At 50.4% G+C, this 15786-nt stretch overlaps 5 protein-coding genes across 5 annotated transcripts; 2 read left to right on the top strand and 3 right to left on the bottom strand.

Annotated features, from left to right (window-relative positions):
- Positions 1–405: 405 nt before the first annotated feature.
- STEHIDRAFT_90412 (uncharacterized protein) lies at positions 406–3136 on the top strand (the record flags this gene model as incomplete). The annotated part of the gene is made up of 11 exons (XM_007299425.1): positions 406–507; positions 574–693; positions 785–949; positions 1009–1210; positions 1271–1377; positions 1436–1470; positions 1536–1718; positions 1784–1842; positions 1905–1966; positions 2028–2302; positions 2710–3136. Exons 1-11 carry the CDS (start codon positions 484–486, stop codon positions 3134–3136), a joined length of 1659 nt encoding a protein of 552 aa, XP_007299487.1. The 5' UTR covers positions 406–483.
- Positions 3137–4913: 1777 nt separating this feature from the next.
- On the bottom strand, positions 4914–6711 carry STEHIDRAFT_152280 (uncharacterized protein; the record flags this gene model as incomplete). The annotated part of the gene is made up of 10 exons (XM_007299443.1): positions 4914–4999; positions 5097–5228; positions 5294–5356; positions 5426–5437; positions 5506–5533; positions 5594–5681; positions 6062–6251; positions 6381–6512; positions 6583–6633; positions 6684–6711. The coding sequence occupies 10 exons, from the start codon at positions 6709–6711 to the stop codon at positions 4914–4916; spliced, it is 810 nt and encodes a 269-aa protein (XP_007299505.1).
- Positions 6712–7230: 519 nt separating this feature from the next.
- STEHIDRAFT_165158 (uncharacterized protein) lies at positions 7231–10945 on the bottom strand (the record flags this gene model as incomplete). Its single annotated transcript, XM_007299442.1, has 10 exons — positions 10732–10945; positions 10625–10657; positions 10330–10557; positions 10033–10130; positions 9051–9102; positions 8815–8983; positions 8062–8177; positions 7719–7997; positions 7480–7572; positions 7231–7397 (listed from the first exon to the last, which is right to left on the bottom strand). The coding sequence occupies exons 1-10, from the start codon at positions 10928–10930 to the stop codon at positions 7231–7233; spliced, it is 1434 nt and encodes a 477-aa protein (XP_007299504.1). The 5' UTR covers positions 10931–10945.
- An 887-nt stretch (positions 10946–11832) lies between these two features.
- STEHIDRAFT_152278 (uncharacterized protein) lies at positions 11833–13235 on the bottom strand (the record flags this gene model as incomplete). The annotated part of the gene is made up of 3 exons (XM_007299441.1): positions 11833–11889; positions 12662–12885; positions 13019–13235. 3 exons carry the CDS (start codon positions 13233–13235, stop codon positions 11833–11835), a joined length of 498 nt encoding a protein of 165 aa, XP_007299503.1.
- A 324-nt stretch (positions 13236–13559) lies between these two features.
- STEHIDRAFT_117903 (uricase) lies at positions 13560–15595 on the top strand. Its single transcript, XM_007299440.1, has 9 exons — positions 13560–13781; positions 13834–13877; positions 13939–13956; positions 14024–14320; positions 14386–14576; positions 14643–14735; positions 14901–15043; positions 15260–15298; positions 15360–15595. The coding sequence occupies exons 1-9, from the start codon at positions 13636–13638 to the stop codon at positions 15391–15393; spliced, it is 1005 nt and encodes a 334-aa protein (XP_007299502.1). The 5' UTR covers positions 13560–13635; the 3' UTR covers positions 15394–15595.
- Positions 15596–15786: the final 191 nt, after the last annotated feature.

Below are 15786 nucleotides of genomic sequence, written 5' to 3'. Positions count from 1 at the left end.
TTGCTGTGGTCTTCACAAACGTGCGCACTGGCACAATACAACGACTTTGTTCCCAGCTGTCCTGCGCGATGCTTCGACTTTTTTGCTGAGTGCTCGTCAAGGGATCGACCAAGTGACCGTTAGGAAAGAAGTTAATAACACGTGTCTCGGCGAACAAGCCGCGACACCACGTCTCGATTCATCATTACCCTTCCGAGTGCGGATGCGCTTTACTACATACCTCAGTTCCATGCATGAGGGCTTGAGTCTAGCACCTCCCCATCACCCTTGATCACCGTTAGGCGCTCTGTTGATTATGTACACAACACGGCCGAGTCACTACACGTCTTGCACGGCCAAGGGGCGTATTACTCGTATATAAGTCTTTTCCAACAGACTCGCTTGACTTTCTCACATCGCTATCTACTTCACCTGCGCTCCCCATCGCAATACGCTCTTCGGTTTGATTGAGACACTGTCCTTGATTTGTTCCCACTCCTTACCATGACGCAGCCACAAGTCTTGATTGTGAGCTCATGTTTACGATGCTTCAAAGCGATACACCACTCACTCTCCTTGAATCTCTCCATGCAGATCGGTGCTGGTCCCACTGCATCGATTCTTGCGCTAACTCTAGCTCAGAACGATATCCCGGTCCGCATCATCGAGAAGCTCGAGAAACCGTCCGAAGCCCAGCGTGGTATCGGTGTGCAGGTGAGCTGAAGATCCAAAGGCGTTCGCAACTCGCCCTCCCTTTGTTCGGTTTTCCTTCTGTTTCCCTTTCCCTGATAGATGCTATCTCTAGGCCAGAAGCCTCGAGATATATAAGTTCTTAGGGGTTCTCGATGATGTTCTTGCAGACGCAAGGTCGCTACCGGGAGTCAAGCAATACGACGACGACGGGAGGCTGGTATCTACAAAGCCTGGGCGGGATTTCATGAATAGCAAGCTTACACCAGATAAACCCCTCGTACGTCGTCTTTCAAGTAGATTTAAACGAGCTGCAGTTCATGACATTAATTTGTTTAGGACGTAGGTCATGCGATCGGACAAGACCGGCTGTGCCGTATCTTCGCAAAACATGCCAGCAAGTTCAATATCAACGTTGAATACTCTTCAGAACTTGTCTCGTTGGAAGAACAGGAGGGCCATGTCACTGCGACTATCAGGAAAGGCGACCGCACCGAGACCGTCGACGCGGCTTTCGTCGTCGGTGCAGATGGGGGCAAAAGTACGTACCCTTCCTTCCACCCATCTCTCACCTCGTCTGAGTTTCATTTGGCGCGGTTAGGTACCGTACGCAAGTTGTTGGATCTGGAGTTCGTTGGGAAGACCGGCGGAGACGATCGTCGCATGGTCATCGGGGACATTCAGATGACCGGTAGCATCGACAAAGAGGTGGGTATCATCCCTCATTCACCTTCTCCCTCCATCTCATCTAACACTCTTCACATAGCACTGGTGTTTCTATGGAAGTCCACCAGGCGACATGTACGTCGCATCGCTCGTCTCAAGGCGTTCTATGCACCATAACTGAAACTCGCATCACACTTCAGGCTCTCGATCATAGCCACCAAACGTGCCTTTGAAGAAGACGTTTATCTCTTCTTCGCAACAGGTCCAGGGATTGACGTCGAAAGGGCTGTCGCAGATCGGGAATACCTACTCGATCTCATCCGCAAAAAGACCAGGATACCGGATCTGCAATTTGGTGAGATCAAGACATTGGCTACTTATAGGTCTGTATCTATCGTTTCCTCGTGGTCTCCATCATGTTCGCTTAACAAACCGTGGATGCTTGCAGGCCAAACAACTTCCGTGTGGTAGATACCTTCAGGAAGGGTCGAGTGTTCGTTGCCGGAGGTATATTGTCCCCTTATCGAACATCATAGTAATTACTGAGCTTTCATACTTCGGCCTGACAGATGCTGCTCACGTCCATAGCGCCACCGGAGTACAAGGACTTAACTCTGGGGTGATGGACTCGGTAAGTCTCTACTGAAAGACCTCGACGATCACGGGAATCAACTCATGATGAATGGTCACAGTTTAACCTTGCCTGGAAGCTAAGCCTCATCATGAAGGGTCTATCTCCTCCGTCGCTCCTGGATACATATACCGAAGAACGGCTCCCCGTCATTCAGGACATGCTCCGTCTCACAGAAGGCCTCCTAAAACAGTTGCACGACCCTAACCGGAAGGGTGGCATGATGGACCGACCGGCGATCATGAACCAACTCGGTGTGAATTATAGATCAAGCTCTATCCACGGGGGCGGCGGCTGCTTTTGGGAGCTTCGAAACCGAATACAAAACCGAATACCGTACGCTAAGTGCTAGTAACGGGTTGAGAGGTGGCGAAAGCCTTTGTATGTGGCCCACTGAATGCGGTACGGGTGTTTTTTGTTCAGCGAGAACAAAAGATTGTCTTTCGAGAGTACGAAACCGAAACACGTGACTCAGAATTACCATAGCAGGCAACGCCGAGATGCCCGATTCGGTTTAGTGACCACGAAACTTTTTCTTTCGTGCTCACGGCGCATTAACACACAGGATTGCATCCAGTGCCGTCTAAAGAAAACAAAGGGCGCACGCTGAAGCCATCCCGAAGCCTTTTGTCTCCGAATCCGGTTCTGGATTCTGTTTAGTTCCTTTCAAAAGCAGCCGCCTCCCCCGTGATCGTGCTGGACGAGTTTCAGGGAGCGGATGTGGCGAAGGAGACGGTGACTAGTGCGTATGAGTCGGATGGTGTCCTCCGAGCGGGGGCGCGTGCTCCCGAGGCGCCACAGCTTTTGGATCTCAAGGGGACTGCGAAGACACTCTCGCTTTTCGATATCTTTAAGCCATACATCCACACGGTCCTCATATGCTCCTCCGGCAGCGGCGACGACAGCCTCGCTGTCGCGAAATATCTCTGTGGCCTTCCGACAGGAACCATACGAACTGTCATGATTTTACCGAAAGGAAGTTCTACGCAGACGCATTCGGTGCACACCGATTTCATCTTGGGAGACACCGAAGGTCACGCTTTTCGTGCTTACGGTGCTGTAGAAGGCGAGGGTAGAGTTGTTGTGGTCCGGCCGGATGGGTACGTAGGAGCCATCGTGCGAAGTGTTGAAGGTGTTCGGAAATACTTCTCTATGATCTTCAACGCTTGATCACAAAGGATAATTCTTATATACCCCTTGTAAATATCTTAACTCGAACGCATGCGTTCAGGACAGACGTTATATCACATCCATCTCCACTCTCTCATCAGGACCCGGATTCCCCAGCAACCCAGATATAACCTGACGGGCCACATTACGACTCCTGTAAGCGTTGTCGGTCCTCTAAGTCCAAGTGCGCCCTTTGACTGAAAGTATGACCAAATATTACCCTGGGGGCGTCCATCACTGCTACGTCCTTCTTGATGCTTGACGGCTATGTTACGTGTAGCTGTGGCACATTATCAGTGCATGACAGTGGCATGTACGATGACCAGAAGAGAGGGTATAAGGCGCGCAGGAAACTGACCGCTTCTGTCCTCAATACCTCCGAGCCTTGTCACGGCGAAAAGAAGCTTCGAGGTCATGAAAGATATGTCGATGAGTGGTCCGAGTCCGAGACCGAGGAGACTACACCCGATAATATACGGATGCTCTAGAGCTTTGACAGAGGAAGGAGGGAACCATAAACACACAATTATGAATGCATAACCTAGTCCGGTAGTTATTGAAGTAGTGAGTTACAAAAAAGACGTACTGAACGTTTCGATAGAGCGGACTACGGCTCTACATGCAGCCTTCACTAAAGAAATGATTGCTAGCTCAGAGAAAGTGATGGAGAATACAAGCACGATATTGACACTTACGAGCTTTCCTTGCTTTGCTCATGGATATTGACTTCAAGGAGCTAATAACGCTTTCCTTAAGTCTCCGGGAGCCATCCCAATAGACATGAAGTAAGTTCTGAGCTCTTCGTGTACCTGCGTCTTGCACGGATTCGGCCACGGCCACCACTCGTCCTTTGTACTCATCCCATTTAATGCCAGCATCGCGAGCCTCTGCGTACGCTTTCGAAGCAGACTGCTTGGCATAATCTGCCAGCGAGCTCAGTCCATCCTTGGACCCTTCTACCCTGACCGTCTGAGTGTTCTCGTACGCCTTGGAAACCCTCTCCTTCACTGACTCTGTAACGGAACCTTGTTTTGTTTTGTATACGTCAAAAGAGTTCTGATCAAGAGAGGAGGGTCCGTGAATCGTGTATCCTGCGTCCGATGGAGGATTGCGAGACATATGATCCTCGTGCTAGATAGAAGTTTGAAGTTCGACGTTGAGGCTGATAACAAGTAACGTGTGAGGCCGTCGCAAAACAAAACGAAGAGGCAAATGCCGATGCCGAAATGCAGCTAAGGACACGTAAGGCTAGTTGCCACACTTGTGCCACACAGTTTGGCACAGCTCGCCATACATGCCCCCCCGCAGATCACATCCGTTCTCAAGCACGACCATTGATGCAAACAACCACCAGCTGCATTTTTCGTCACTATTTCTTCACTATTTCTAAGGTAAGAGGTCATCGCCTTCTCGCCGCCCACTCCTTGAACAATATCTTAACCCCCTACCACCCCATGCGCCCTAGACACACATTTACCATCGCCACCACTCCCGCCCCAGAATGAAAAACCCCCACATAAATAACATCAAACCTCCGACCGTCCATGTTGCGGTCCATGGTGCCATAAGCCTCTCGCGTTGCGCCTTCGAGGGCCAACCCTCCGGATTCCCCATCAAACGCTCGAGAAATGGACGACGAAGGTCAGAATAGGGGAGTCCACGATGGCCGTTTAGGTTTGCGTTTAAGCCCGCGTTTACGACCGCGGCGCGGCTTTGGGGCTTAAACGCACGCTTAAACTTGGCTTAAACGTCCGTTTAAACGCTATCGTGGACTCCCCTAATCAAACGCCACGATGATCGCCTCCGCTCTGACCTGGGCAAACGCACGGTTCCTGCGTGGACGAATGCGCCAAGCGACGCTGCCTGAAAAATGGGAGTGGTTGATGGATATGTCAGTGCCAACATAGCTTGAGGTGCGGTAAAGTGACTGTTTAGAGCAATGAAGAGACAAAGACCTCACCTGGTCTGAACGTCAGCGGGTGGCATCCTAAATGGTACATGAGGCCTTCCCATAGTGTCTTTGTGCAGAAGAGAACGGGCTCGAGACCAATCAAGACGATTATAATGGCGCTCAGGTAAGGATACTCCTCGGCTTCATCGAGAAGAGACATATATTAATATGTGTGTAAGTTGGACAAGTTATTTGATGGGACATACTGAAAGCGTGGACGAGACTGGGTACACGTAAGAGAAAGTCGAGCAAGTCAAAGAACGTAGGGGCTAAAGGCAAAGAAGAGGTCAAGGTAAGTATAGTGACGGAATAAAAACTATGTCGCACAAGGTACGTACTACATTCCTCCGCTAAGCATACATCGTCAAATAAGTGTGTGTTGTTGACTTTTGGAGAATTTTGAATAGCGGGCATGGACCAGTCCAACCTATGTCTTTGATGGGAAGCTGCAGAGGTGTTGTAAGGGGTCAGTCACAGGCGTATTACTGAGAGCAAGGCGGACGCACCGAGGGCACGCTCCCAGGGCTTGTGATCAGAACATAGAGTGTGAAGCCCTTCTTCGTGTTACCGTATGGCCAGAACACCTCTGCCGAGCTTAGCATCGATCTCATTGAAGTGTGTTGAACGCATTCAATGATCTGAGCACAAAACCGTGATCACTGTTGCATAGATCGCAGGACATGCGTGTGCTCCGACTGAAAACCCGAATACGACGGAATCGTGGAGCGCAGTACGGCTAAAACAAGCGGGCAGTTTGTTTCCATTTCCACGGACATACTCAAACAGTTTGCCAAATGAGTGATCAAGTTTCTCATGGTAGGCAGACGAGAACGCTATGCATCCTGTATCTTGCCCATGGGAATTGAGGTGCACTGGTCCACACTTAAAACACTGTCTCCACGAGCCTCTACAACAGGACACCAACTTCAAGCTGCGAATTTTACCACCATCCCCACTCCCTTCCCAGTACGTACCCTCCCCATATCTGGAATGCCACGCTAATAAACGTCGCAATAAAGTCACCGACGGACCTCTTCTCTTCATCTTCTTCAGCTTCGGGGTATCGTGTGCCGGCAGACTGTAAGTAGGCGAAGTAGGAATCTTCATCGATGTTGAGCCCAGTGGAGCCATAGTAACGGCGTTGATAATCCGACGCAAGGCTATCTGTGGCCCCGACCCATGTCGAAAGAGAGGAAACCAAAATTAGTATAAGTCGGATGTGACATGGAGAACACTGAGCATGCAGGCTAGATATAGTACAGCGGGGAAGTCAAAAGGTCGAAAGGAACGCACCGCGTCTAACGCCAGACTGTTCAAAGCCAAACATGTAGAGAAAAACTCCCCAGATCGTACGAACAAGGAACAGGAGAGGTCTTGCTCCGAATATGACGACCGGTATGCCTGTAAGGTATGGATGGTATATGGCTGAAATGGAACATGTGGTAATAAGCCATGCTTTTAGCGGAACCAGTAACAGGGTGCCACTGTAACGTACTGAAAACATTGATCTTGTCCGCTATCAGGTATACGGCGTTGATGAGCCCATCTGTGTATATCAGTAAGTGTACTGCTTGGTAGCACGCAACGAAAACGGACCTATGGTCTTTTGTGGGATGGGTGCCATTGTAACTCGATATTTGGTGGAAGTGAACGCAGAAAAGAGGATGAGAACGCTTGTGGGGGGAATGGGGGGAGGGCGAGAGGAGGAAGAGAACTAGTCCCACGAAGTTCCTATAGACTCGAGGTTATAAGCAGGCTTCCACGCCGGCGCTTGCAGCGTGGAAGCGTAGCGTAGCGCCACACTTATGATAAACCTTACAATGTATGTATGTACTCGGGCTTGTGTTCGTGCTGTCAAACTCACACGGAAAGATCGAGTAAGTTAGCTGTGTTACACTTGACTTCTTCGAGGCGATGCTCCGATACAAATATCTCAGAGCCAGGACGGTCACGTATGATGGGTGAAATCATCGACGTCTTTCCAGAAAAAAAACACGCGTCCGAACGGACACCTCGCGATTCCCGGAAAAACAAAAACCATCTTGATGGGGCTTCATTGAGCATGGCGAATATCCTAGTGGATAGTTTCCTCTGGATACAAGGATAATGAGTTGTCAGCGAAAGGACTAAGACAGTGATAAACTCAGTGAGAACCCGTATGCACCTTCTCACACCGATCCGACCTGGGTGTAAGACATTTGAACATGTCCCAACGCTTCCACTGCGACCCTCTGTCCAGCGACCTCACCGTCAAATTCGAACCTTCACCACCATCCCCATTCCCTACCCAGAACATAGATTCCCCACACCCTAAACATCACGCCCATAATCACGCGAACTACAAATTGCTTCACTGCTCCGTCTTCATTGATATTCGATGGATATTGCGCACCGGCGGCCTCCAGATAGGCGAAGTAAGAAGAATTTTCCTGGGTGTCGGAAACGGTAGCACCGTAATTGCGCTGTGATTGAGACATGAGGCCATCTGTATGCGAAAACCGTGTTCGTGAGCCAAGTTGAATGAGAGGAAGGTGTGGATGAATTGCGAGCCGGCTACAACTTAAATGGTATACAATCTACGGCAATAGGTGGGTGCGAATGCAGGATATAAGGGATTGAAAAGGCACGAACCGCGGTTGACCCTTGGCTTCTCGAACCCAAACAGATAGAGAAAGCTTCCCCAGATTACGAAAATCCCTTTGAGAAAGCAGAAGAGAAGAGGCTCCGCTCCGAAGTAGAGCAGTAATAGGCCCGTTGTGTATGGATAATCTATGGCTTGAACGAGTGCGAGAGCGAGATCAATGAAAGGCTGGGAATGGTTCGAGAGTTCTGCCGTGAAATGTCGGAGAGAAGACGTACTGAAGCAGTTGATAATCTCCGCTATGCGACGTTCTACGCTGGTCTTAGCAGCTATCGACACAGACGGGAATCAGCAAACTCCTCGACTGAAGGGAACAGGTTTAGCGCGACATACTTGATACCACGAACCAGGGAGGCATCGTGCTCACTTGAGGAGTTGCAAGGGTAATGGCAGGCGGATCGATGAGGACGCTGTCGCAGACCAACAGAGAGGGGGAAGCGGAATGAAATCTGTCTGATGTGAGTTCAGTTATAAGGAGACGCGGGTGAAGTTACTCGGTAGAGGGAATGGTAGGTACCGGCATACTTGCGCCGATAGCAGACGCAAAGACAAGTGATGATCATCTTCAGCTGATAAGTAGCTATTGAATGGAGCTATCATTCAGCGTCTAGTCGACACATATTTAATTGCTAGCGCCTGCTGAATGCAACTGCGCCGCTCGCAACTATATCCGTGAAGTGATTGGTACTTTCCACTCTTCTGTGGTTTCAGCCTCGTCCCGTTTATCTCCTTTGTATTACAGACGGATCTCGCATGCCATAGACGCCACGCGGAAAGGCAGACAACAATCCAAATCTCTCCACTGTCGGTCACTTTCACGCCCCACCACGAGCAGCAAACGATTGCGCCCACGAGGCCAAACTTCCTGCGGGACGGTTGAATGGGTACGAGAGTAAAAAGTCAGCACGGTATACGTAACACGCAAGGATTGAACGCGAACAGAAATAAGGATATTGGACTTGGGCGCGATGGTTGTACTCAAGAATAGAACAAACGTATGAAATGGAGTAACAAGGCATTGGCATACCTGCTCTAATCACACGCCTTCCCCAGCCAAGACAACTGAAAAACACCCTGAGGACGTACTTCAGGATTATCCAGATCACTTCCAGAAGGATGTTCAGGATGAAGACGATAACTTTGAAGATCACGGAGAATATGCTGGAGACAAGGGCACGAACTTGCGATATCAATAGGAGGAGGACAACCAGGACGAGGACGAGGAACATGAGGATAAGGCAGAGACTCTTTTTCGCTGTAGATAGACTCGACGATTAATTGCTTTGAAACAGGTGGATGTGGGTTTAAATATATGTACTGACCAAACGTCTTCACAGCGTCTGAAACATCCCCAGCTACGTAGTCCAGCGGAAACTATAAACATCGAAGTCAGACAACCTGAAAGGACAACAAATGACATACGGTGTTCACCCGCGAACGTCCACGTCCCGCTTGCCCTTTTGAGTGACTTATCCTTCCACGAACTCCAATCGCCAGAATGACAGGTAAAATCTTCATCGATCAGGTTCAAAACGAACAATATCGGAGTAAGGAATGCGCCAAATGTAGGATTGCATAGTATCGTCCTCAAAGGTAACTCTGTTGGGCTAATACTGGGCATCGAGACTGGCGTGATGATCTGTCTTTGTGTCTTCCAGTTGACAGTTCCGCGTATCGACGTGAATGAACAGGATGTTGAGGTGCTAGAGAGCGCGAAGGTTGGAAGAGCGTGAAGCGGGGAGAGGGAAGAGGGAAGAGAGGAAAATCGAGATGGTTCTCATCTGGACATAGTGCGGAGGGAAGTTGGAGGGAATTGCAGTCGCTAAAAATAGACAAAATTTCACAGCACTCGCCACAACAATTCTCTATCGCAAAATACGCACCTCAAAACGAGCAATCGAGACGGCCGTTTCTGGATTCCCAGATGGATCTGACAAGAACAAACACCCGTGGTTTGGCGCGAAATCATAAATTCAACGTCATCCACGTATGGGACTGGCAAGGCATCAGTACATATTCGTAGCGATGCAAGCGTTTGCATTCCCCGCCAGATTTTATTGAAATGAAGCTGTCATTGAGGAGCCTCGTCGACCCATCGTTCCACAGATTTCACTGGTAGCGAATACTCAATGAAACTGCCCCATTCGTGAGTGTATCCGCACAATGATGGATAGTGTCCGCTTCGTACATGCCATGTAACAGGCTTCTCTCCTTTGCGTATTCCAAGGAACCCCGCACGTCATGCACGCCACGCCGAAAGGCAGACCTCAGTCCAAACCCTCCTACCGTCGATCACTTTCTCACCCCGCCACGAGCGCCAAACGACTGTGCTCTCGAGAACGCGGATCCACCGGGAGTGACACCGCCGTAGTTTCTGGATTGATGGGCGGACGCAAGACTTCCTGCGTGACGGGTGGATAAGAGCGAGAAGGCGAAGTCAGCACAGTATGTGGCGCGCAAGGGTTGCAAGTCAACATAAATGAAGGAGATTGGATTCGGGCGCGATGGTTGTATTCGAGTATTGGTGCGACGTGGCGCAAAGGGTCGAACGACACAAGGATAGGATGGACGGACAGAGGAGACGTCGACGAATTGACATACCTCCTCTAATGCCACGCATTCCACAACCAAGACAGTTGAAGAAGCCCTTGAGGACGTACTTCATGACTGCCCAGATCCCTCTGAGAAGGTTGACCGGCAACCACAGGATGAAGACGACAAGTCTGTAGATTGCGGAGAATATACTGGCGATAAGGGCACGAAATGGCGGTGCCAAGAGGAGGACGACGACGAGGAACGTGATGCCGATGGCAAGGCCGTTTTCCTTCACTGCGGGTAGAACCGATAGTCAGTCACTATGAAATAAGTGGAGGTGGGTTTCAATGTATGTGCTGACCGAACGCCTCAACTGCCTTTAGCCAGTCTCCAGCTACGTGAACCAACGGAGACTCGGACGATCAATATCGAAGTCATACAGTCCGCAAAGGACAATAAAGAACATACCGTGTTCGCCTGCGAACGTCCACGCCCCGCTCAGCCACTTGAGTGCTTTATCCTTCCACAAACCCCAGTCGACGGAATCAACGCTGGAACCTTCATCGTTCACGTTGAAGACGGTCCAAACCGCACCAGGACCAACATTGCCTGATGTCCTGGAAAATGGCTCTGCTGGGGCAATAGAAGGGATCGAGACCGGCGCCATGATATGTATTAGTGTCTGCTGATAGATGCTTCGGCGTATCAGTGTGGATGAACAGGACGTTGAGAGGCTGGAGAGGGTGAAGAGTGGAAGAATGTGGGGTGAGGGAGAAGGGAAAGGAGGATCGAGATGGGCTCTTCTGTATATGATGCTGGGGAAGGGCAAACGCTAAAGTTGGAAAAGTTTCACGGCGCTTGCCACACGAATTCTCGATGAATACACATACCTCAAAATGAGCAATCGATAAGGTCGGAATAGTTGTATCTCCGATGCGTACAGTTATATAGCAAGAACAATCATTGTTTACCACCTAATCACGAATGCACGACCGGCCATGTATTGATTTGACAAGATATTGCAGGCGTGTAAGTTATTTCGCGACACAAGTCTTCTTGAACTTGACAGGCAATGGACCAGCATGTCGCGGGAGCTGAGAGCGAAGGGACGCCTAGCTTGAGCTTTCACCGGGGCTCAGCAGGAGTACATTGGCTCTACGCCACACATCAGTTGCGACACATAATATGAACAGTGCGACCGCTCGCCCACAAGAAATATAAACATCCACATCTTACTCTGTGAAGGACGTTGCGTCACCGTTGTATCACCTACCACGCAAGCACGATCAATATGCACGATTTTTCGCCACACCACCCAGCCAAATACACGATCGACCCCACACGCTCTCGACGACGAAACCGAATCTCTATTGAACCTCTCATCACCACGTGCTAGCCTGCTATTGGACAGTTACATCGCATCGCATCGTATCGTCCTGGTATGGTAGGGAAATGTTATATGCAGGGATCGGAACTCAAAGCGACGGTGAGTAAGGAGGAGTGCCGGAAGAGAGGAAGGTGGATGGAATAGAACGATGGGTGTAGAGTGAGGGGGGGTAGGACGAAAGACTAGTGCTCTTTGAGGGTGTAGCCCACGAGCGATCGACGACCGAGGATCTCGCCAATCTGGATTTAGAAGGAATGATAAGTCAGTAAACGGTCTATCGAGCGAGCTCAATTGGACAGGGTGGAAAGGGAAGACTGTAGTCATATGCATATGCGCACGCTACAGAGAACAAATCCGCTGCCGTCACGTTCATACCAGGAGTGGCTCCGCATTCGTGATGGCCCAGTGGTCGAACAGTCCCACATGTCGGCTATCCGCTCATGGTTTTACATCGTTCAAAGGTTCGTACCTCATGAACTCGCATGTATGACGAGTACTATACTGTTTGGTAGCTGCTGGGCCAGTATAGGTGGGAACGCCATCGGAAGAGCCAGATTTCTGCCGCCGTACGAGCTGAGCACAATACGTGCATTCTCCCCGCTTTCGTGAGTTCCGCGGGAGACCAATATAAAGAAAAAAAAAGTCCCTCCGGCCGTGACACTTCAGAATGGGTTTGAGGGCTTCTCTCAGTAACCCTACACTCTTCATATACCCCATCTTTGCGAGAAGCGGACATAAGTCATGTCTTAACCCAAATCCGACACCAGCAGATGGGAAGAGAGGTGGCAGCGATTATCTGGCAAATGTGTTCTACCCATGACATTGAGCTCTGCACGTTCACAACTGGTAGGCATCAGGACGAAGCGCAATCGAGCGAACTGGACCAACATTGACTGCCGAACAACCCGCCGATTGCATGGAGACCATCTCCCACTCCAATCCAGTGGAGCATTCGAACGCATACCAAACGAGAATTGAGAATTTAGGCGAGACAAGGACTCGAAAACGCACCTTATAAATCCCATACGCCTCAACCGCGTACACCCCAACCTTCGCCCAATCACCACTCTGGGCAAGTTGACGCCAGTAAGGCAGGCTGATCGCACGAGAGTAAAGCGTGGAATAAGCTGCGCGGACTTCTGCGATGGAAGGGGGCTGGAGACGTTCTGCTTGGTAGACGTGTTTGAGGATCTCGCGGGCGACGGAGAGGTTGTAGGTGACTGGTTGGCGGTAAGCTGGCGGTTTTGGTTAGCAGAAGTCAATACATGGTTCATAATCACGGATTAGAAGACAATGAATGATAATAAAAGAATAGAAAAAGAAACAGAAGGTGACGAGGAACCGAAGCAAAGGAAAACGGGAACGCACAACCAAGCATCGACGCCGCCTTCTCTCCTGCAGGACCCATATAACCCTTCGCGCTCTCAAGCACCTTCTCAGCCGTCTTCTGCGCATTCGCGAGGGCTTCCTGCGCCTTTTTCTGTGCGGCCTCGGTCTGCTCGCTGATGTTCGACGCGAACCGTTTTCCGGTCGGTGCGCGGGCCTGACGTGCGACGCGGAGAGTATTCGAGAAGACCGTACGCATGGCTGATTTATTATATGTTTTTGTCGGAGAGGATGGGTGGAAGGAAGAGAAGGAAGGGCGTCGGCGTCGGCGAAGACGATGAGCGGAACGGATGATAAGGTGGAGAGCGACGACAGCGACGACGAGGAGGAAACGGAGCCCCGGATTTGCCCGAGAGGACGCGTGGCACACGTGGGACGATTGGATGTGGCGAGATGGCTCTGGAAGGAAGATCTAGATCTATTTTAATTCACGGAACGATCTTATCATCTCGCCACACCTCCTTTTATATACTGTACCGACAGTGCCGCTGGACGGAACACCACCTCCTCTTCCTCTCCGTCTCTCCTGTTCTCTCCTCGTTTGCTCGAGTCTTACGCTTGCTTCGTTGCACATCCTACTACACGACTGAAAGAAAAAAATGTCTGAGGCTGGGTTTTTGTCTGCTGCTCGTTACGGAAAGGATAAGGTGCGCGTGCTCAGGGTGGTCAGAGAACCAGAGTCCAAGGTGCACCATATCGTCGAGTACAATGTCACCGTTCTCCTCGAGGGTGATATCGAGACTAGGTAGGAATGTCTCAGAACGCTTAGACTTGCGTCGCGGCTAACGAAGATGCAGCTACACCCAAGCGGACAACAAGGTTGTCGTCGCCACAGACTCTAGTACGTTTTCGCCGATCTTGCCCTCTTCCGATGTGACCAATTTTGCCCGTTCGACGCACAGTGAAGAATATTACATACTGTACGTACTTTGCTGTCTTTCACCATAGCTTTTGACCCCCGCCTGTTTACTAACCATCCTCCTACAGACCTCGCGAAGATCTCCCCTCACATTCTCTCTCCTACCCGATTCGCCCTCCACCTGGCCACTCACCTCGTCTCCAAATATCCCCACATCCACAAATCTTTCGTCACCGTCGACCAACTCCGCTGGACCCGGATCGTCACCTCATCCAAAGAGGGCGTCGCTGACCTCGAGGGTGGACACACGCATGCGTTCTGGAGGGATGGGGACGAGAAGAAGTTTGCGAAGGTTGAGGTGGCGGAGAAGGAGGGGAAGGCGAAGTTGAGTGCGAAGGTTGAGGGTGGGTTGAGGGACTTGCTGGGTGCGTCTGTTCCTTGTCCGCCTGATTCTTGGAGAATGTCTCACTGACATGGTGTGGCCGTGTAGTCCTTAAATCCACCGGCTCTGCTTTCGAAGACTTCGTCCGTGACGAATACACGACTCTCGTCGAAGTCAAAGACCGTATTCTCAGCACGTCCATTGATCTCACCTACGCATTCGTGCCGTTCACGATCACGGCGCCGACCGATGAGAAGAAGTTGGAGTTTGGCGAGGCAAACTGTTGTGTGGCTTCCAAGGTTTGTCTAACCTCTGATTCTTCCCTTCAGTCGTTCCATTGTGTAGATGCTGATATCGTCGTACAGGAGGGTGGTGCGTGGGATGCGGACAAGGTCGCGAAGATAAGCAGGGATATTACTCTCGATGTGTTCGCTCATGATGAGAGCGCTTCCGTTCAGGTTAGTCTTTCAATCTTCAAACCAGTTTTCTCGTGTCTTCGTCCCATTCTTTCCCCTTGTCTTCATCCTTCCTTCACACACGTTTGCATCAACCTTGACTAGTCTGTCAACGCATCCGTACCTGTATACCTATCTCGTCGAACGCCGTACTGACCATACTTCTAGGCCACCCTCTACAAAATCGCTCAAACCATCCTCGCGCCCGCCTCTGATCCGTCAAAGCGCGTCAGCGACGTCCGCATCGCGCTGCCCAATAAGCACTACATCCCTGTGAACATGTCGTATATCGGAGTGGACAACATGACGCCGTATGTATACCTTATCGTGTTTTACTCTGTTCCCACTCTGTCCACCGTTTCGTTTCGTTCGTGGTTGCTGTGTTCATTCGACGGAGTGTCTCGTTCGCGCAGATAGGAGAAATATTTACGTGGCGGAATATGCCTGCCGCATCGTCTCTGCACTCACTTGGTCCTTTCTTGTTGTCACCGGTTTACTTACGCATGGGCCCTTTTTCTTTGTCTTAGAAATGTCGCCGAAGTGTTCCAGCCCGTCGATGCTCCTAGGTATGCCCCCGTCTGTCCCTCGTGTACGACGTTTTGGTGCTAACGCCTACTGTTATCATAGCGGCCTCATCACTGCCACCATCTCCCGGACATAATCTGGTCTTGGCCCCCAAGTTAGTTCGTGCTCAGGTAGGTCAGAAATGCAGTTCGATATCGCGGGAACGAAGGTGTGGTTTGTGAGGTCTGCGGCATGGTCGAGGCAGAGATGACACGGAAAGAGCAAAAGAAAATGGAATCGTCGTCTGTATGTAAATCTTTCAATGTTCAATATACAATCTATCAGGAGCCTCGTTCAAAAACCTCGTTCAAAGTTGAAGCTCAAGTGGACGGTCGGATAACTAATAAATAGGAGTCTAAGAGCATTTGATGGAGGCTCAAGGCGCACGCTTGAGATGCCGAGCGAGTTATCGAGCTGTTTTTCGGCATCTCTTTGGAAAACGCTCTTGAGCTCCCATCAAACGCTCTTCGAAAGTTATCCAACAGTCAAA

This window comes from Stereum hirsutum (assembly GCF_000264905.1).
Source record: "Stereum hirsutum FP-91666 SS1 unplaced genomic scaffold STEHIscaffold_2, whole genome shotgun sequence".
Classification (NCBI taxonomy): Eukaryota; Fungi; Basidiomycota; class Agaricomycetes; order Russulales; family Stereaceae; genus Stereum; species Stereum hirsutum.
This window is presented reverse-complemented; position numbering and strand designations above follow the sequence as displayed.